At 32.0% G+C, this 21,993-nt stretch overlaps 1 protein-coding gene and 2 non-coding genes across 3 annotated transcripts; 2 read left to right on the top strand and 1 right to left on the bottom strand.

Annotated features, from left to right (window-relative positions):
- Positions 1–2,842: 2,842 nt before the first annotated feature.
- Positions 2,843–3,033, top strand: LOC141290374 (U2 spliceosomal RNA). The gene has a single exon (XR_012340117.1). It is a non-coding gene; the product is annotated as a U2 spliceosomal RNA (small nuclear RNA).
- Positions 3,034–8,277: 5,244 nt separating this feature from the next.
- Positions 8,278–8,440, top strand: LOC141290372 (U1 spliceosomal RNA). The gene has a single exon (XR_012340115.1). It is a non-coding gene; the product is annotated as a U1 spliceosomal RNA (small nuclear RNA).
- A 3,302-nt stretch (positions 8,441–11,742) lies between these two features.
- On the bottom strand, positions 11,743–20,616 carry LOC141290351 (glutathione S-transferase A-like). The gene is made up of 6 exons (XM_073822525.1): positions 20,327–20,616; positions 20,113–20,178; positions 14,796–14,901; positions 14,140–14,258; positions 13,665–13,753; positions 11,743–12,137 (listed from the first exon to the last, which is right to left on the bottom strand). Exons 1-6 carry the CDS (start codon positions 20,492–20,494, stop codon positions 12,005–12,007), a joined length of 681 nt encoding a protein of 226 aa, XP_073678626.1. The 5' UTR covers positions 20,495–20,616; the 3' UTR covers positions 11,743–12,004.
- Positions 20,617–21,993: the final 1,377 nt, after the last annotated feature.

Below are 21,993 nucleotides of genomic sequence, written 5' to 3'. Positions count from 1 at the left end.
TTCATAATGAGGTTTCCCTCTCAGTTTCCATCGTTTTGCTTCAATGAAAGGTTAGGATTTTGTGAATTTTTTGAATGAAAGATCTAAAGGATAAACAATGCAGATTTATAATATATTCATATTTACTAAGGCTGCCAATATTAGTGGAGGGCACTGTATTTCATGATGATCATCTGTCATTTAAATTTGACTGTTAAACCTTTGGAAGTTAACATGTTTAATAATAATATTAATATTTATTATTATTAATATATGATGTACGTTTATACATATGTTAATTTTAATGAACATATCTGTGCATCTTTTTTTTTTTTAAGAATTACAAATAGCAAGTGGTACAACAGAATAAACGGTAATAAATACTAATAAAAATCAAATAAAAAACATTAAAATATTTACAAATCTTCGTAACTCGGGTACAAACTCAAACTCTTGTCCAGTCCATGTTTTTGCAGTTTAAGTACTAATCGTTTTTTATCGTATTATTAATTATGTAGTTTTGGTTATTCTGTTGTACCTGACTGTGTTTGTAATTTTTTTTTAAAAATTTAATAAAAAACATTAAACAAAGGGAGAAAAGCTTCGACTACGCCGTCCGCCGAATTTCTTCAGCCGAAAATCGTGAGTATCTGCACATTTTAAATGTTTATTTCACCTTTTGTGTTTTTAATCAATTCACAAAAAGTTAAGTAGCATGGGTATATTTGTAGTAATAGCCAAAAATACATTGTAGAAGTCAAAATTTGCAATTTTTCTTTTATGCCAAAAATTATTAGGATATTAAGATCATGTTCCATGAAGATACTTAGTAAATTTCCTACTGTAAATGTATAAAAACTTAATTCTTGATTAGTAATATGAATTGCTAAGAGCTTAATTTGGACAACTTTGAAGGTGATTTTCTCAATATTTAAATTTTTTTTGCACCCTCTGGTTCTAGATTTTCAAATAGTTGTATCTCAGACAAATATTGTCCAATCAAACCATACATCGGTTTATTTATTTATTTTTATTTGACCCTCGTGACTGGTTTTGTGGTCCAGGGTCACATTTGCATAGTCCCTCTGAAGTGCAGTCAAGCCTAAACATTTAAACTTGATTTAAAGTGTTCATCATTTAAATATGAGCTGGCTTACTGTTTTTAATTTTCGGTAAACTAAAACAGTGTTGGGGAAAGTTACTTTTAAAAGTAATGCATTACAATATTGAGTTACTCCCTAAAGAAGTAATTGCGTTAGTTACTTTTTATGGAAAGTAATGCTTTGTTACTTTTGCGTTACTTTTTAAATCTGGGCAGGGCTTGCCTGTTTGTTTTTAATATTAAAAGTTCTATTTTTGTCAAATTTAAAAGCATTTTCACACCAAAAGCCTCAGACTTAGAGAAAAGTAAATTGACGTCTGTACAGTAGACCGCAGAAGAAAAACATCAACTCTTCAGCAATAAAAAAAAAGAAAACAAATGTTAGATTATCTTGAGTCATTTTTGCTTATTAGTATGGATGAATTGGATCATCGAAGGTCAGCAGCAAAGACATCGGTTAATAAAATGGGATTAAATACATAAAGGATATTTGTATTAACATATTTAATTTATTATCTGTTTTTTAGTGAGTGAGAACTAAAGTACTTCTAGAACTAAAGTAACATCTTACAATTTCTCTCAACATGAGGACAGTAGAGCTTTTAATCAAGAAATGGAGGGGAAATTATTTTAAAAAGTAACTCAAATATTTTCTTGTCAATTAAAAAGTAATGCGTTACTTCACTAGTTCCTTGGAAAAAGTCATATTATGTAACTTGCGTTACCCCCAACACTGAAATTAAATGGATGTGATTTCAAACGAATTCCATCCATTTTTATGTTATTGGTTAAAATTGGTGTATTTTTATATCAATGTCGTGTGGAATATGGTTTAAAAACTCTATTTATAAATTAAAAACATTTTTGACATTTAAATTTAAAACGGTTTTTAACGGTCATTATGCTGTGTGGCGGTTTTCTGTAATATTGTGTTTATATCAGGTAGTCATTTGCCTTTTAATATTTCGTTGTTGTTTTAATTATTATTATTATAGAACATGTCAACCAACAGTAAAACAGGCATCAAAACAGAAGCTCCAAAGATGGTTAAAGAACAAAAACAAAAAGACATTCACAAGACGCCAAATACAAAATCGTTTTATTTTACAATGGACATAGCTTTTACATTTTTCACAGCTTTAAGAAACTTTATTAAAAAAGTGAGTTCGTTAGAGAAAGTCAAGCCCTTCTTGACAATCTACACTTTTGAATGTTTTGTAATATTTAGTTAACGTGTGTTTGAAACTACCGTAATGTTTACACCACGTGATCGGTTTATATCACGGTGTTCCCCATTAATAAACCGGTTTCTGTTTAAGAGTTTATTCTACTAATTTAAAGCTTCTGTCGTTTTCCGCTTCAGTGTTTTGCAGTGTCAGGTAAAATCAAAGTGAAACGACCCTGTCAGTAACGCAGTACTTTATTTAAACACAGGAGGCGCTTCAGGCCATTGGAAGCGTGTGAAAAGCTTCGTTTCTTCATTGTTATTTATCCTCTTTGTAGTTTGAACTCTAGCAGAAAGACTAATGTGTTAAATAAAGATTTTTTTTTCTAGTTAACAGGGATTATTAACATTCTTAAACCAGTTTTACTGTTCACTAACTCTGTATTCGCGTTTGATTGGACGATGGGAACGAAGCAGTCTGTGAGTGGGCGGAGTTTGTAGTTAGAAGTGTTTCTCGTGATGTTCTCAGAGCGCGTGCCCGTCATTGAGAAGTGTAGCGCGCTGAAGGACTCCATCAGTGCTGAACATTTGTAGTTATCGCTTCTCGGCCTTTTGGCTAAGATCAAGTGTAGTATCTGTTCTTATCAGTTTAATATCTGATACGTACCCTACCCGGGTACCATATATTAAATTGATTTTTGGAATAGGGAGATGGAATAGGGGCTTGCTCCGTCCACTCCACGCATCGACCTGGTATTGCAGTACCTCCAGGAACGGTGCATCCCCTTCCGGGGAAATAATCATGTGAAAAACAGAATTATAGGTGGAGTAATCCAGATCAATTGTTGTTGCTTTTGAATCTTTAATTTATTTTTAATGATAATTTTTGTTCCTCTAACATTAACTGTAAAATCAATTTGATTATTTTTAGTACCTTTCTATGTTATTTGATTTTATCTATTTCATTGCCCTTAACTTCATAATGTATTCAACGTCATTACTTTGCCCCCAATGAGATGAGTTGTGGGAGTAACGTTGTCTCGACATTATTCATTTACCTACAACCAATGAGAAGGCGTGTGGGCGGGGCGACACGTGCAGCCCCGCCCCAGATTCAGCCCCGCCTCGATCTGCAGGCTGCAGACAGGGGCTTCTCTCGCCATTACGAATTTAAACGTCAGATTGAGTGCTTTTCTGATACGGTTTCCATAGGAATCCATTCTTAAAGCGTCTATCTGTTATTATCGTAGCTATCGTTCGCTGCTTCGTGTCATTTGGGGGCCCTAAACAGGATAATTTTGAGGCCCTGCCTTCCAGTGAATACTAATGGAGTATTACTAGTAGCCAGGTTTCCATCCGAAGATTTTGTTTGTGGAGGGAAAAAAAACACACAACAATTTAGCGCTTCGGAATTTTGGAATTTGTACCGATATAGTTGATAGAAATGTCTTACCGATAAAATTTCTCACGTGTCAACATAATCTTTTTCCGTATAACTTTAGCGCATAAATTCTAAATCCATATTTCAAATGTCGCAAAAATCTGTTTGGAAACACTTTTTTTGTAGAGAAAATGGGCTTTGGTATGTTGCAAGTTAAAGTTTATCCATTTTGTTCTGAAGATCTTGTTTTACGTGGATATTGGAATGATAAGTACAACATTTTAAATTAACTTGTTTTGGCTTGTTAGTAGCTTTTTATATTTTTGTTCTTCTTGTGTTATGAGTATTGTTCCATTAAATTTAAAGGATTTGTTCTGAAATAAAAGGGGGAAAATAGCATGTTTTTCAATATGTTTGGCTGACTGTATTTTATTGTGACGATGAAGCTGCGTACGTCCCCTTATAAAAGTGGAAACAACTTACAATAGCCTACTCCTTCGTTTGCGGTCATATAAGAGTAAGACATTGTTCCAAACTATTCTAAATATTTATTTTATTAATGCACATTCACAATAAAAACAAACAGTGTGCTTTTGTAAAAAGGAAACAAACAGGATGCCTCAAGAGCGCATCAGAAAAATGAAACTAAATTCTGCATAGGTTGATATAGGCTGCTAATTGTTTAACTTTTTCTTTCGTTTGGTTAATTCATAATTTATTTAGAAAATAACTTTATTTTATTTATTTTATATTTAGCTGTATAATATTTTCCTCCGTTCGCAGAAGCGCTGCAGGTGAGTGACCATATGAATCCTCACACTCTGTTGTTTATGCTGCTTTTTAATTTTTATTTGCGTGTATAAAATTAATCCATGGAAAACAAGTTTTTTTTAATGGGTCACAGCCGCGTATTAATTAAAATTTCCTTTAATTGTAATATAACAATCTTGTAAGTTAACGGTTAAAAATGTCTTAACGACCGTCGGTTCGTCAGGAGAAATAAAATAACCGAAATGAACATTCCCATTTCTAAATAAAAGTTCATCAGAAAGATGATAATAATAGCTACAACTGCTCCTGTTTATGATTATTGTTGATGATCAAGTAAATAGTCTATAACAAAGTACAAAAAAAAACTCATGACACTTGTTAATAAAAATGAGCTAACATACAATTTGATGAGGTTTTGTTTCAAATAGATAAAGAACAAGCTACTAGCCTATATAATTTACGCAATATAGGTGAAATTATGCACAGGGAAATGTGAATATTGTCGGCATTAAGAAAGAGTGGAACACGTCATATTAGAGTGCAGGAAATATGAAACTGAAAGAAGACAACTGACCTTGGAGTGTAATATGGAATTACCCATATAACCAAAAGGTGGCAGCAGAGGATTATTTATTATGCAGCTGCCTTTTAAACTCCCTATATTTTTCAAGACGTCTTGCTTTTCGATTTATTATAAAATTACTAGTATAATAAATTGTAGTACTTTTACCGTCCTTAAGTATATAGTATAGGAAGTGCAGAAAATCATTAAACTCACACACAAACAGCCTATAAGGGTGAATTATTTAAATACTAATACGTAGTTCACTACAAATACAATAAATAATTATGGTATAAATATGGTTAAATAATGCACTCAATATGAATTGATAGGAATATTAAATATTTTATAAAACTTAATAACATCTTTTAAGTTTTATCTTGAACTCTAAAATCTATTGATCTATATATTAACCATACTTGTTCCCGCTGTAGTTTTTTTACTCTAAATTTAGTCTGAATCATTTAAGCTCTTTTTTTTGCCATCAGCTTGTCAGATGTTTTGCCGGTTATTACTGTCAATCATAGCAATGACTCGCGCATATTTAGCCGAATTACTCTATTTTTTAAACTGGCATTTGTCATTCTTGAAATGGTATACATGGACGTTTGGTCCTCTTAGACAAACAACACTTTTCTTCGATTGTGAGTGGATTATGTAGAGAAAACGAACAAAGTACGCTCATATTACGGCACACTACAGTTGACCGGAAATGACTTGCTGGCTTGACTAAACAAGGAAGTAATCCGATATGGTAAATTAATAGCGAAATTAGAAGAAATTAAAATATGTTTCAATTTAGTAGATATACTTCGGGAAGGGTCAACAGATGGTTATAGGGTGTTATTTCAATTTCTTAGAGAAATTAATGTATTTGAGCACAGAGGACCCAGACTGCTGTTTCGCGTGTCACTATTAGATCGGGAGGGAGAATCAGAAATAACTGTGAACATTATTATCTGAAATAAATAACAGTGAAATTCATTCATGTGTCATAAATGTTTGTATTTATAAACAACTCTGATGTTTAACAACCCTTTTCTATTTATTACTTTAATAACACAAGGATAGTGGACACTCTTGCTGAGAATTTTCCACATTTATGTATCTTATTAACAATTAAGACAATAATAAAAAAAAAAAGCTGTAAATAAACACCACTGGTTAACATTGCATAACATGCTTGTAAATGTATGTAACCTTGGACCACAAACCAGTCATAAGCTTACGTTTTAATTGAGATTTGTACACATCTGAAAGCTGAATAAATAAGCAAAGGATTCAGCGTTTATATAAAACGTATAAATCATAAGTATAGTTTCCAACTGCATTTCCTGTTTATCGTGGCAGCGACGTCAATTCATTTCACTAACCAATGAGATGAGTTGTGGGAGGGATGTTGCGTCGACGTCATTAATTTACCTACTACCAATCAGAGCCATATAAAAAGAGAGTTGCGACCACTGATCTATATAATGAGCTCCGCCTCCCTCACATCCCTGCACCAGTAGGAAAGTCCACAACACCAAACCCCTGACGCTGATTGGTTGGAATACTGTTTGTTTTTCTGTGGAAAGGTAGGTAGCACCGATTGTTTTTTTGGCATATCTCGGACCCTAGGCTGACCAGAGAGACACGGTTTTTTACAGTCGATTTATGGGGCAGGCAGCTATGGGCAGCGAGCGGATCGTGAAGAAAGCTCAGCTGAATTTGACACTTTATGTTTCAGGCTTGAAATCGCTGATACAACCTTTAAACAAGGAAAGTCACTCAAGGGACAACGGTTAGCTTAATGCTAGCGCTAGCCTGTTACATTACAATACATAGGATTTCACTTACCACATAAACAGAGAGATGACTGCGCTGATGATGGCGAATGATTTACAGATCTGGAGAATCACTGAGGAGCAGCTCAACTTGTGTGGTAAGAAGCACTCCCTCTGCATTATAACGTTACACAGAGCACATGCATGACAGTAATCACACTAAAATATCCGACAAATTCAACAAACCAAGCAGCGAGAGCTCATATATATATATATATATATATATATATATATATATATATATATATATATATATATATATATATATATTTGTATCCATGTGTGACCAATTGAGACGAGCAGGTCTGTGAAACAGCCAATCAGAGCAGTGCTCATTAATATTCATGAAGCTTCCAAATAACAGAGCATTTCATTCTAAGGACAAATCCTAGGGTTGTAAATGGACCTGTAAAACCATTTCTGGAGATTTTTTTTACCCTTTCCTATGCCATATACCTTCTATGTAGATATCAGAGAACAATTTAAAATATTCTTCTTAATGCATTCTATGGCACCTTTAAAAGGTCAAATTAAGTTTACACCTTATTGATTATGTGTGCTATATATGGGTAACAAGATAAGATCAGAATATGAACGCAATGTGCTAAATGCTAAGTGCTAAATTCTTTGTAATAATTTTCTATAAGAAATCCATGTGAAACTTTGCACATTGCATTTATATTAGGGGTTCATCTGTTTGCCTGTACAAAGCATGCATCAATAAGTCGAAATATACTGAAACTGGCCTTTTAATACCAGTCCTACTTCATGCAAACCTTAAAAAAACAGTAAAAATAACTCCTCTAGTGTAAAATCTCTTCATAAGTATGCATATTTAATTATTTAGTCTGCATGTATACCTCAGGTTAATAATTCTTAACAACACTGATAGACTGACATCCATCAAATTCTGTCCATAAGCTAGTTTTTCTTTCAAAATACTCATTGTCCTTTCACTTCCCTGATTCATTTAACAGTAACAACAGTCCACGCACATTTTAAAAGCTAATATTCCCCGCAACACGTGATTTGGAAGCGGATTCGGTTAGAACTACAAATACAAATAAAAAAGTGTCAAAAACTACAAACATGGCGGAAACGTCAGACCGATGTCTTGCTTGCTTACTTTTCCACTACAAACGTTAAAAAATATAAACATTTGCATCACAGAAAGAGGAAATTCTTTTAAGGCATAGAATTGTAACGCAGCATTCAAAGTCACTGCTAGAAAGGCTGTGAAACTCAAACTTGAAGGCGCGCCGCTGACGTCACACATGACGTGTTTCCGTTGGTGTGAAGCGCGAATGTTATTTGTATTTAATGACGCTTAAATCGTTTCTTCGCTTTGTTTGGCTCACGCTTTAGTTTACATGCAAGTCGTTGTAAGCTGAGCGTATGTTATTCGTGAAAAACAAGTTGATGTTTGATAGTCACCGTCGATGTGACAGACGTCGAGCGGAATCAGTCTGTGATCAGCACTATGTTAAACTCATACTTACCTGGCAGGGGTGATTCCATGATCAAGCAGGTGGATCGCCTAAAGTGAGGACTAGCCATTGCACTCCGGCTTTTCTGACTTTTAAGAATTCTCCAAATGTGAGAATCTCTACTGCATAATTTCTGCTGGTGGGGACTGCGTTCGCGCTTTCCCCGAACATTCAAGTTAATAATAGATATACAATGAAACAAACTGATATTAATGAATGTAGTATTAAAGTTTACGAAGTGAGCGCGTTTTGCTTGTTAAGCTGAATTATGTCGGTATTATTATTATTCCGATAATAACTGTAATATTGTACTTAAACAATGAAGTTCTAACTTCAATCTAGATCTTCAGACTGATTTGACTCCAGTTGCTGGATCTTTTCTTACTGATCGGTTTTACGGTTTTTTTTCTGAAAATAATGAAAACTGGGTTAAACCTCAAAGACTTACATTCAATGTTCAAATGAGCCAAAACTATTCAAACTAATTTCTGATTCTAACGTTAGCATGTTTTTAGCATGATTAACAAGTCATTAACATGGTTCTAGCATTATTAATGTTACTAACACGATTAGCAGGTTACTAATAACACATTCATAACATTAGAATCATGCTAGTAACTTGCAAATCATGCTAATAACATGCTAATGTTAGACTCATGCTAGTAACTTGCTAATAACATGCTAATGTTAGACTCATGCTAGTAACTTGCTAATAACATGCTAATGTTAGACTCATACTAGTAACTTGTTAATCATGCTAATAACATGCTAATGTTAGACTCATGCTAGTAACTTGCTAATAACATGCTAATGTTAGACTCATGCTAGTAACTTGCTAATAACATGCTAATGTTAGACTTATGCTAGTAACTTGCTAATAACATGCTAATGTTAGACTCATGCTAGTAACTTGCTAATAACATGCTAATGTTAGACTCATGCTAGTAACTTGCTAATATGCTAATGTTAGACTCAGGCTAGTAACTTGTTAATCATGCTAATAACATGCTAATGTTAGACTTATGCTAGTAACTTGTTAATCATGCTAATAACATGCTAATGTTAGACTCAGGCTAGTAACTTGCTAATAACATGCTAATAACATGCTAATGTTAGACTTATGCTAGTAACTTGCTAATAACATGCTAATGTTAGACTCATGTTAGTAACTTGCTAATAACATGCTAATGTTACACTCAGGCTAGTAACTTGTTAATCATGCTAATAACATGCTAATGTTAGACTCAGGCTAGTAACTTGCTAATAACATGCTAATGTTAGACTTATGCTAGTAACTTGTTAATCATGCTAATAACATGCTAATGTTACTCATGCTAGTAACTTGCTAATAACATGCTAATGTTACACTCAGGCTAGTAACTTGTTAATCATGCTAATAACATGCTAATGTTAGACTCAGGCTAGTAACTTGCTAATAACATGCTAATGTTAGACTTATGCTAGTAACTTGTTAATCATGTTAATAACATGCTAATGTTACTCAGGCTAGTAACTTGCTAATAACATGCTAATGTTAGACTCATGCTAGTAACCTGCTAATAACATGCTAATGTTAGACTTATGCTAGTAACTTGCTAATAACATGCTAATGTTAGACTCATGCTAGTAACTTGCTAATAACATGCTAATGTTACACTCAGGCTAGTAACTTGTTAATCATGCTAATAACATGCTAATGTTAGACTCAGGCTAGTAACTTGCTAATAACATGCTAATGTTAGACTTATGCTAGTAACTTGTTAATCATGCTAATAACATGCTAATGTTAGACTCAGGCCAGTAACTTGCTAATAACATGCTAATGTTAGACTTATGCTAGTAACTTGCTAATAACATGCTAATGTTAGACTCATGCTAGTAACTTGCTAATAACATGCTAATGTTAGACTTATGCTAGTAACTTGTTAATCATGCTAATAACATGCTAATGTTAGACTCATGCTAGTAACTTGTTAATAACATGCTAATGTTACACTCAGGCTAGTAACTTGTTAATCATGCTAATAACATGCTAATGTTAGACTCATACTAGTAACTTGTTAATCATGTTAGTAACATGCTAATGTTAGACTTATGCTAGTAACTTGCTAATAACATGCTAATGTTACACTCAGGCTAGTAACTTGTTAATCATGCTAATAACATGCTAATGTTAGACTCATGCTAGTAACTTGCTAATAACATGCTAATGTTACACTCAGGCTAGTAACTTGTTAATCATGCTAATAACATGCTGTTAGACTCATGCTAGTAACCTCCTAATAATATGCTAATGTTAGACTCATGCTAGTAACCCCCTAATAACATGCTAATGTTAGACTCATGCTAGTAACCCCCTAATAACATGCTAATGTTAGACTCATGCTAGTAACCCCCTAATAACATGCTAATGTTAGACTCATGCTAGTAACCCCCTAATAACATGCTAATGTTAGACTCATGCTAGTAACCCCCTAATAACATGCTAATGTTACACTCAGGCTAGTAACTTGTTAATCATGCTAATAACATGCTAATGTTAGACTCATGCTAGTAACCTCCTAATAACATGCTAATGTTAGACTCATGCTAGTAACCTAATAACATGCTAATGTTAGACTCATGCTAGTAACCTCCTAATAATATGCTAATGTTAGACTCATGCTAGTAACCCCCTAATAACATGCTAATGTTAGACTCATGCTAGTAACCCCCTAATAACATGCTAATGTTAGACTCATGCTAGTAACCCCCTAATAACATGCTAATGTTAGACTCATGCTAGTAACCCCCTAATAACATGCTAATGTTAGACTCATGCTAGTAACTTGTTAATAACATGCTAATGTTAGACTCATGCTAGTAACCTCCTAATAACATGCTAATGTTAGACTCATGCTAGTAACCTAATAACATGCTAATGTTAGACTCATGCTAGTAACCTCCTAATAATATGCTAATGTTAGACTCATGCTAGTAACCCCCTAATAACATGCTAATGTTAGACTCATGCTAGTAACCCCCTAATAACATGCTAATGTTAGACTCATGCTAGTAACCCCCTAATAACATGCTAATGTTAGACTCATGCTAGTAACCCCCTAATAACATGCTAATGTTAGACTCATGCTAGTAACTTGTTAATAACATGCTAATGTTAGACTCATGCTAGTAACCTCCTAATAACATGCTAATGTTAGACTTATGCTAGTAACTTGCTAATCATGCTAATAACATGTTAATTATTGTAGAAATGTTGTCTCTGTTAAGTTTTTACAGCTGCTTTAAACTTTCAGGTTAGGCTTTCTCAACCTAACAATTACCTCATTTAACCAAACTAATATATATATATATATATATATATATTTTTTTTTTTACATTTTTGTGAAATGTTTATTTGAAAAGCGATGATTTTATATACATGTACTGTTATGCAATTTGACTTTCCCCCAAAAATCTTAAATAAATCTATATTTTGAACAGGACAATTTTATTAACAACAATAGAAGCTGTAAACGTTAATCATTACAGACACAATGAGCTTTATCTTCAGAAATGACTTCAGAAATAAAGTGGCCAGCTGTGTTAAAGGTAAAAAGACTAAGCAAATCAAAGCTGCTGGGCTGTAAATGAGACTGAACACAGTCAGGAGATGTGGTTTAATACAGTAAGTTGAACTTGGAACATAAAACTGAACACAATAATTGGTGTTTAGGACATGCTGATGTTCTTCACAGGTTCTTGAGTGTGTCTTGACCCTCAGGCTTCTCCAGCCAGTGAGGAGGCCAGCTGGCTTTGATACTGGGACGGTCCTTCAGCATCTCATAGTACTCCATCAGTCTGGGACAACGCTCTTTAGGACAGCTGAAACCAGATCAAACATTAAACCAGCCCTGAACCTTCACCTGATAGACAGCAAACATTAACCCTCAATGTTTCACATTCGAAGAGTTATTACTTTATAAAGCACTCATGACATATTTAGACTTTATTCTCGAAGTATTTTTACTTTATTCTTGTAGTATTTTTTTGTAATATTTCGACTTTATTCTCATAGTTTTTTCGTTATATTTCGACTTTATTCTCGTAGTATTTTAATTTTTTTCCCTCAGAGTATTTTTTCTTCTCATATTTAGACTTTATTCTCATAGTATTTTTTTCGTTATATTTCGACTTTATTCTCGTAGTATTTTTTCTTTATTCTCATAGTATTTTTTCTTCGCATATTTAGACTTTTCCGTAATATTTCGACTTTCTTCTCATAGTATTTTTTCTTTATTCTCATAGTATTTTTTCCTTCTCATATTTCAACTTTATTCTTGTAGTATTTTTCGTAATATTTAGACTTTATTCTCGTAGTATTTTTTCTTTATTCTCGTAGTATTTTTTCTTTATTCTCGTAGTATTTTTTCTTTATTCTTGTAGTATTTTTTCTTTATTCTCGTAGTATTTTTTCTTTATTCTCGTAGTATTTTTTGTAATATTTAGACTTTATTCTCGTAGTATTTTTTCTTTATTCTCATAGTATTTTTTCTTCGCATATTTAGACTTTTCCGTAATATTTCGACTTTCTTCTCATAGTATTTTTTCTTTATTCTCATAGTATTTTTTCCTTCTCATATTTCAACTTTATTCTTGTAGTATTTTTCGTAATATTTAGACTTTATTCTCGTAGTATTTTTTCTTTATTCTCGTAGTATTTTTTGTAATATTTAGACTTTATTCTCGTAGTATTTTTTCTTCTCATATTTCGACTTTATTCTCATAGTATTTTTTCTTTATTCTCATAGTATTTTTTCCTTCTCACATTTCAACTTTATTCTTGTAGTATTTTTCGTAATATTTTTTCTTTATTCTTGTAGTATTTTTCGTAATATTTAGACTTTATTCTCGTAGTATTTTTTCTTTATTCTCGTAGTATTTTTTCTTTATTCTTGTAGTATTTTTTCTTCTCATATTTAGACTTTTTTCCGTGATATTTCGACTTTATTCTCACAGTATTTTTCTTCTCATATTTAGACTTTTTTCTGTAATATTTCGACTTTATTCTCATAGTATTTTTTCGTAGTATTTTTACTTTATTCTCATAGTATTTTTACTTTATTCTCGTAATATTTTGACTTTATTTTCGTAGTATTTTTACTTATCATATTTCGACTTTAAATATGAGAAGAAAAAAATACTACGAGAATAAAGTAAAAATACTACGAGAGAGATACTTCTGAGAGGGAAAAAAAGTGTGCATTTTGAGGGTCTCAAAGCATCTGCAAAGTTTTGTTTGCTTACTTAAAACTATGCACTGTTTATTTGCACTTGAATTTATTTACTGCATCTCTTCTGAGGGTTAAAACATGCTGTCACTAAAAAATAAATCCAGAGAAAACCACTCACTGAAATCGTGGGAAATATGCGACGACGGGGAAACAAACCACATCAGCCATGGTGAAGTTCTTTCCGGCGAGGTACGAGCCTTTCCCCATCTGATGAACATCACTCAGCGTTAGTGAAGATTCATTATTATCCATACAAACACACTTAATCACTCAATCAACATGTGCATTCATAATCACTTCTGTTTTTGTGGATTGATTCTGTTCAGAAAGAAACATGAATACATGACTTTATTAATAATGAGTCTCCATTGTGGGATATCTGCACTTCTTTTGGACCAAGTCCTAACCAATGGTCAAGTACACCCTTCATAACTTAACTCATAACCCTTTTACTAATAAGATGCGATTTTAGGTTGCAGTTAATTGCGTTTAGATGAAAAGAATAACTCTGATGAATCATTTACTTTGGGACAGGTAATCTGAAGCAATAAATGCATGATTTATATGATCAATAAATATCAATAAACCCCAACCTTCTCCAGGTATCCCTCCCACAGTTTGAGCTCGGTGATTAAATTCTCTTTATTCCTCTTCAGAGCCGACTCCATTCTCTCTCCTTCAGGAACGAACATCTCGTAGAAAGCCACATCATCTGAACATAACATATTTGATCATCAGGCTTTTATGGCTCATAGAGTCTGATATAGTGAGAATATAGAGGAAAAACAGATTACTTTGAGACTTCATTTGCTGCAATGAGATCTTTATGACAGTACAGCAGATACTGATATACAATGATGTAAATATCAGCGGTCACACGAGATTGAAATGATCCAAACATATAATGCAATGCAATCCAATGATGATTGAGAAATGAACAAATAAACGTTCCTCAAATAAAGTGAGATGTTTTGGCGGTTTGGGAAGATCATTCCTCCACTGAGGAACTGTAAAAGTAAAGCTGCTGGAAACAAACGTTCCTCAAAAGACCCTGATGATCAGATTTGAGACTAAAACATGATTGATGGAGAATCAAGTAAAGCCAAGCTGCTTCAGTTCAATCTAAAGTGTTCATCTAGAAGTTATTCTTATGTTTACTTGAAAAAATCAGTCCAGATTTGACAGCAGAAAGACACGTGAAGCACCAGGGTTTCAGGGTTAAAGTATGTTGACTGTTGAGGGCACTTACACATTTTCTTCTGCAGGTTTTCCGTCTCAAACATTCGCTGGTAGACGAGCGCTTGTTCAGCCGGGTCATCTGGGATCAGACGGGTGCCTTGAGACTTAAACGTGTTCTAGAAACCAAAAACACACCCGTCATTCATTATTCTGGGATGTGAGACTCATCTGTAGTGTCTGGATCTATTCCAAAAAAATAATATTACTATACTCAGGGTTCATACACATTTTTACCAGTAAAATTCCATGACTTTTCCATGACTTTTCCATGACTTTAAGTAAATATTCATGACTTAATGTTTCATGAAATGTATATGTATCAGGGCTCGAAATTAACTTTTTTACTTGGTAGCACTGGTGCTCCCAACTTCAAAAAATTAGGAGCATCCAAATTTTTTTTGGATATTTATATATATATATATATATATATGACCCTGGACCACAAAACCAGTCTTAAGTCGTAGCAATAGCCAAAAATACATTGCATGGGTCAAAATTATTGATTTTTCTTTTATGCCAAAAATCATTAGGAAATTAACTAAAGTTCATGTTCCGTGAAGATTTTTTGTAAAATTCCTACTGTAAATATATCAAAATGTAATTTTTGATTAGTAATATGCATTGTTAAGAGCTTAATTTGCACAACTTTAAAGGTGATTTTCTTAGCATTTAGATTTTTTTGCATCCTCAGATTCCAGATTTTCAAATAGGCCTATATGTATATTTATTTATAATAATAATAATAATATGTATCTCAGCCTAGGGCTGGGCGGTATATCGAGTTCTGGGGATATATCGATATGATTCCCCAACGCGATACGGGATTATCCAATATCGTTCATATCGATATGGCGCGTGCGCGTTCTGCGTGAAAACGAGGGTTTTAAAACGCCGCTAAAAAGCATTGACCCAAGATACGAGCTACAATCGCAAGTACTTTGCATCAGAAGCTCTGCCGCAAATGTACAGTGAGGTCAGTCAGAGGGAAGCTTTCCGAGCGGCTTGCAAAAGTGACTCATTTCGTACTAACAGCCGATTTATGGTCTAGCCCCGGGGTCGTCAACTGTGAGTGAAAAACGTTGATGGAAATGCATTATTTTGGGGTTAAGTCGCAAAATATTGTAAATATATCTTTTTATACTGTATGTTTATACATATTTATGTTTTAAACCATGAAGGTGAGCCAATGGATATCACACAAGCAACGTGAAAACTGAGCAACAGCCTATAAAGCGAAAGTAAAAACAGCTCTTTCAGCATCCGACGTGCACATTTTCTCAGAGACAATGATAGACGAATATACTTCATATGCTGATATTACACAATCATTTACTTCCCTAATATTTCTCTTGTGCGCCGAACACAGTGGGGAAAACATTAAAAGAAACGTATTTTGTGTAGGAAAGGGGGGTTGTTTTTGAAAGTCGGTGTTTAAAATAAAGCTCTCATTTTCATTGATGACTGCAGTATTGTAAGGGTTAAGAAAGTCTTAATTATGATTTCAGGTCGTCTTAAATTGGGGACTAAAAGGCAAGAATTGCGATGAAACTTTATAAGGCATAATATAAATTTGACATTATATAAATATGAGCGCTGCACATTTCACGTTCGGAGCTGTTTTTTGTGCCATTCTGACAGCGCCTCCTGCTGGAAGGCAATGATCTGACATTTTTAATCAGCTCGTATGTCGGCTGTTGTCAAAAAGATTAATGTAAAAAAAAAAAACAATCCATGGTTTTAAGCAGCAAACACGTAGAGTTGTACATGTGAACTGATGGATCGACAAGATCATGTGTTATACAAATTTAAACAATTAAGGCAGTAAAATATATGCATTTGTTAATATAATACTTGATTGACAATGTTTGTTTAAATTTATTTAAGAATTGATACTTTTGACTCTTGAAGGCTGGAATGTGAAGTTTATCATTTAAGAAATCTTTTTTGTTTTGTGAAACCTGCATCTGAATTGTAAATCAAGCTTTTTACAGTCATTTTATTTATTTATTTATTTATTTTTGTTCAGGTCTTTAAAAAGGTATTCAAATGTCTAGAATTTAAGATAAAATATGCTGCAGATAACCTGGTCTCGCAAAAAACAAATTGTTTTTTAATTTATAATTGTCCGGACCTCGGCTGGTGAGCAGGGTTCATTACTGGACCTCGAGCCGTTTTAGTTGAAGACCCCTGGTCTATTTTTTTTTTTTTTTCATTTCTATTTTTTTTTTCATAATTTGAAATATGTTGTGCAGCTTATAGTGTTAAGCAGGAGAAACAACCTGCACTGTATTTTATTTATCAAAGATTTTGTGCAGCTGTTTATTTGTAAACAGGGAGGGAAACCCCCGTGTTTTAATTATATTTTGCTCAAAAACTGTTTAATAAAGTTTTAATAAAGGCTTTGACTCTTAAGTAACCATTTATGGAAAAATACCGGATATATATCGTATACCGTCATTCCTCCTAAAAATACCGAGATATGAATTTTTGCACATATCGCCCAGCCCTATCTCAGCCAAATATTGTCCTATCCTAACAAACCATACATCAATAGAAAGCTTATTTATTGAGCTTTCATATGATGTATACATCTCAGTTTTGTAAAATTTAACTTTATGACTGGTTTTGTGGTCCAGGGTCACACACACACACACACACACACACATATATATATTAATATTAATATTACTTAATTGTTTAGATTTTTAAAAGGCACATTAACTTTTTTCACATTTACACCTCTATGTGTCTGCTGCATAAAAACATGGATTGATAATTGCAATAATTTGACCATAAAAAGCTGGAAAAAAAATTATTGGAAATAAAAATGAATTCTGTCACAAGGGGGCGCTTTAGGAGCGCTGAAATATTAGTTTCCCTAGTAACGGCTGTATATACAAATCAGCATTAACGCTGTTTTGTCAGACAAGAAATGAACATGCAACACGTTTCTGAGGACAGTCTGTTCCCTTCAGATACATTCATATAAAGACATCCGTGCCGCGTTTTGAGTTTGAAACGTGCGGTGCACATATTTATTCAATGACATCATTGCCTTTTTGAAGATTTATCCAACCCTATCGCAATCGTCTTTCCATCCCCAACTGTAAGACCTCTTAAAATTATAATCAAGACTTTTCTTTTACTATTTTAAATATTTATAACTTTTTATGGCCTTGCATTTGATACAAAACTACGAGTCGCCTTTACCCCACGCGACCGATCACGTGACCGATTGTGCGCTCGTTAACTGGAATTTAAACCAAATTATCAGCAATATTTTAATATACAGAGTTGGTCAAACAAATTTCCATGACTTTTCCAAACTTTTGTGGGTTAATTTAATTTTCCAAAACTTTTCCAGGCCTGGAAATTGCCATTTCAAAATTCCATGACTTTTCCAGGTTTTTCATGACCGTACGAACCCTGTATACTCTATCAGAGTCAGGTTTCATTCTTGTAGCATTTCGACTTTATGCTCATTTTGCAAAAGAACATAAAGGGCATTGAAAACTCATTTTTTTCTGTTACTATGCCCTTTTCAGGACTTGTTATACATAAAGAAGACAAAAAAGCAGCATTCATTTGTTTCTCTCATTTTTTGTTAGTTTCCAACACAGAATATTCCAGTACACTTTATTTCACAATTCTAACTTTTCTTGCAATTCAGAATCATGAGCTTTAAACTCTGAATAACAAGGAAAAAGTCTGAAATTGTGCGATAAAAAGTCAAATACCTTTTTATTTATTTAATTATTATTCTGTGGTGGAAACGGCTTCCATGATATTCAGATGTAACAGAACGTCAAATTAAAACTAGTCTTAAGTAGCACGGGTATATTTGTAGCGATAGTCAAAAATACATCGTTTGGGTCAAAATTATTGATTTTTCTTAATATGCATTGCTACAAACTTCATTTGGACAACTTTGAATGTGATTTTCTCAATATTTAAATTTTTTTTTTTTTTGCACCCTCAGATTGCAGATTTTAGATTGTTCTATCCTAAAAAAATTAAAGCCTATTGCCACCACAAAATATATAAAAAAAGAAAGAAAAAAAAAGGTTACTGCAACATTTTTTCTCAATTCAGACATTGTTTTTAGCAATTCTGAGTTCACGTCTCGCAATTCTGTTTTTTTTTTTCTCAGAACAAAGGATAAAGGAGAAGGGGGGAAAAAGCAACTAAATAAAAAAAAAATGTAAACATTTATTTTATAAAAAATAAAATACAACATAAAGCCTATTGCCACCACAAAATATATTTAAAAAAAATAATTTAAAAAGGTTACTGCAACTTTTTTTTCAATTCAGACATTGTTTCTAGCAATCCTGAGTTCACATCTCGCAATTCTGACTTTTCATAAACTACGAGTTTATGTCTTGCAATTCTGTTTTTTTTCTCAGAACAAAAGATAAAGGAGACGGGGAAAAACTTGTGGAACCAGTTTTGCTAAAGAACATAAAGGGCATTGAAATCTCATTTTTTTCTGATACAATGCCCTTTTCAGGACTTTGTTTTACATAAAGATGACAAAAAAGCAGCGATTCATTTGTTTTTCTCATTTTTTTTACTTTCCACCACAGAATTAAACAAATAATAATAATTGAGACACTTTATCCCACAATTCTGACTTTTCTTGCAATTCAGAATCGTGAGCTATAAACTCTGAATAGCAAGGAAAAAGTCTGAAATTGTGAGATAAAAAGTCACAATTAGCTTTTTATTTAATTTATTTTGCAGCAAAGACAGCTTCCATACTATTCAGATGTAACAGAACCTCAATCATAACCAGTCTTAAGTAGCACAGGTATATTAGTAGCAATAGCCGAAAATACATTGTAAGGGTTTCTTTTATGCCAAAACTCATTAGGATATTTAGGAAAGATCATGTTTCATGAAGATATTTTGTGAATTTCCTACTGTAAATATATCAAAACTTAATTTTTGATTAGTAATATGCATTAATAAGAACTTCATTTGGACAACTTTAAAGGCGATTTTCTCAGTATTTCGATTTTTTTGCACCCTCAGATTGCAGATTGTCAAATAGATGTATTTCAGCCAAATATTGTCCTATTCTAACAAACCATACACCAATGGAAAATGTATTTATTCAGCTTTTAGGTGATGTTTACATCTCAATTTCTTAAAATGGACCCTTATGACTAGTTTTGTGGTCCTGGGTCACATTTTATAATAATTATAACATGATTTTGTGCGCTCAGTTGCACACTGATTAAAAATGTAAAGCAAACTTAATTGTTGTTATAAATATTTGAGTCAGGTATCGACACGCCCCTCGTGTGTTTTAACGTTAACGTTACCTCCAGATACAGACAAGCGGCAAACGACTCGTTCACGACGATGTCTCCGTGTTTTAAAGTTGGAACCTGCAAATAAAACGAAAAAAGTGCGATATTAAAACAAAACTTTGGCAACCGTTCCGTCGCTGAATTAAAGCTGCATACATATAGTAGCAAACAAGCTCAATGCAATCATAAAAACTCATAAACAAGTCTGTAGTGCACTTGAACGCACCTGAGCTCTGGGATTGAGAGCTTTCACTTCTTCACCCTTGTGTTCGTTCTTCTCAAACGACAGAAGTTTGTGTTTGTATCCCTGCAGCAGCTTCTCCTCGAGCGCGATCATGACTCTCCAACACGGCGGAGAACCGGAGCCCCAGTACAGCATTATATTCTGCGCCATGACCGATAATATCGCGTTTAATTAGGAAATACGACTTATTACCGAGAGCACTGTGCAGCACAAACCGCAGATTTCACTTCGTCACGCTGAATCTGACACAAACGCCTAAAAGCGCGTTCACGGAGGGGGGCGGGGTTTCGCCGTCTGTTGGCCGGAAATGGAACTGTGGATCGTGAATTTTGTGCTCTGGTATGAACCGGTATGAACTCAGTGAACTGAAATCCATTAGAGGAAATAATAATAATAATAAAATAAAAAAAAGTAAAATAAATATTTACAAATAAAAAATACATACAAATTAACAATAGAAAACGAAATAATATTAAAAATAAAATAAATTATAAAATTAATTAAAAAGAAATATAAAATACGATAAAACAAATAAATACAAATAATAATTAATAAATTAGAAATAAATAAATGAATGAAAAAAATACAAAATAACAAAAAACTAATTTTTAAAAAAATTATTAAATTATAAAATTAATTAAAAAGAACTAAGATAAAACTAATAAATGTAAAATAATAATTAACAAAATAACAAAAAACTAAATAATATTAAACAATTTAATAAAATAAATAAAATTAAAATAATTAAAAAAGAAATATTAACATAAGATAAAACTAATAAATTAAAAATAATAATTAATAAATCAAAAATAAACAAATTAATGAAAAAATACAAAATAACAATAAAAAACGAAATATTAAAAAATAATAATAAAATAAATGAAATTATAAAATAATTAAAAAACAAATATAAACATAAGATAAAACTAATAAATTAAAAATAATAATTAATAAGTTAAAAATAAACAAATGAATGAACAAATACAAAATAACAATAAAAAACGAAATATTAAAAAATAATAAAATAAATGAAATTATAAAATAATTAAAAAAGAAATATAAACATAAGATAAAACTAATAAATTAAAAATAATAATTAATAAGTTAAAAATAAACAAATGAATGAAAAAAAATACAAAATAACAATAAAAAACGAAATAATATTAAACAAATTAATAAAATAAATAAAATTAAAATAATTAAAAATAAATATAAACATATGATAAAACTAATAAATTAAAAATAATAATTAATAAATCAAAAATAAACAAATTAATGAAAAAAAATACAAAATAACAATAAAAAAACAAATAATATTAAAAATAATTAATAAAATAAAAAAAATTATAAAATGAATTACAGAGAAAGATAAAAATTAGATAAAACTAAAAAAAGTTAAATAATAATTAATAAATTAAAAATAAAACAAATGAATGAAAAAAAACACAAAATAAATACGAAATAATATAAAAATAATTAATAAAATAAATTAAATTATAAAATGAATTAAAAATATAAAAATGAGATAAAACTAATACATTTAAAATAATAATTAATACATAAAAAAATGAATGAAAAAATACAACAACAACAAAAAAAAAAACAATACAAAAGGAAACAATTTTAAAAATAATTAATAAAATAACTAA

The sequence above is a fragment of the Garra rufa genome, chromosome 17 (assembly GCF_049309525.1).
Source record: "Garra rufa chromosome 17, GarRuf1.0, whole genome shotgun sequence".
Lineage (NCBI taxonomy): Eukaryota > Metazoa > Chordata > Actinopteri > Cypriniformes > Cyprinidae > Garra > Garra rufa.
This window is presented reverse-complemented; position numbering and strand designations above follow the sequence as displayed.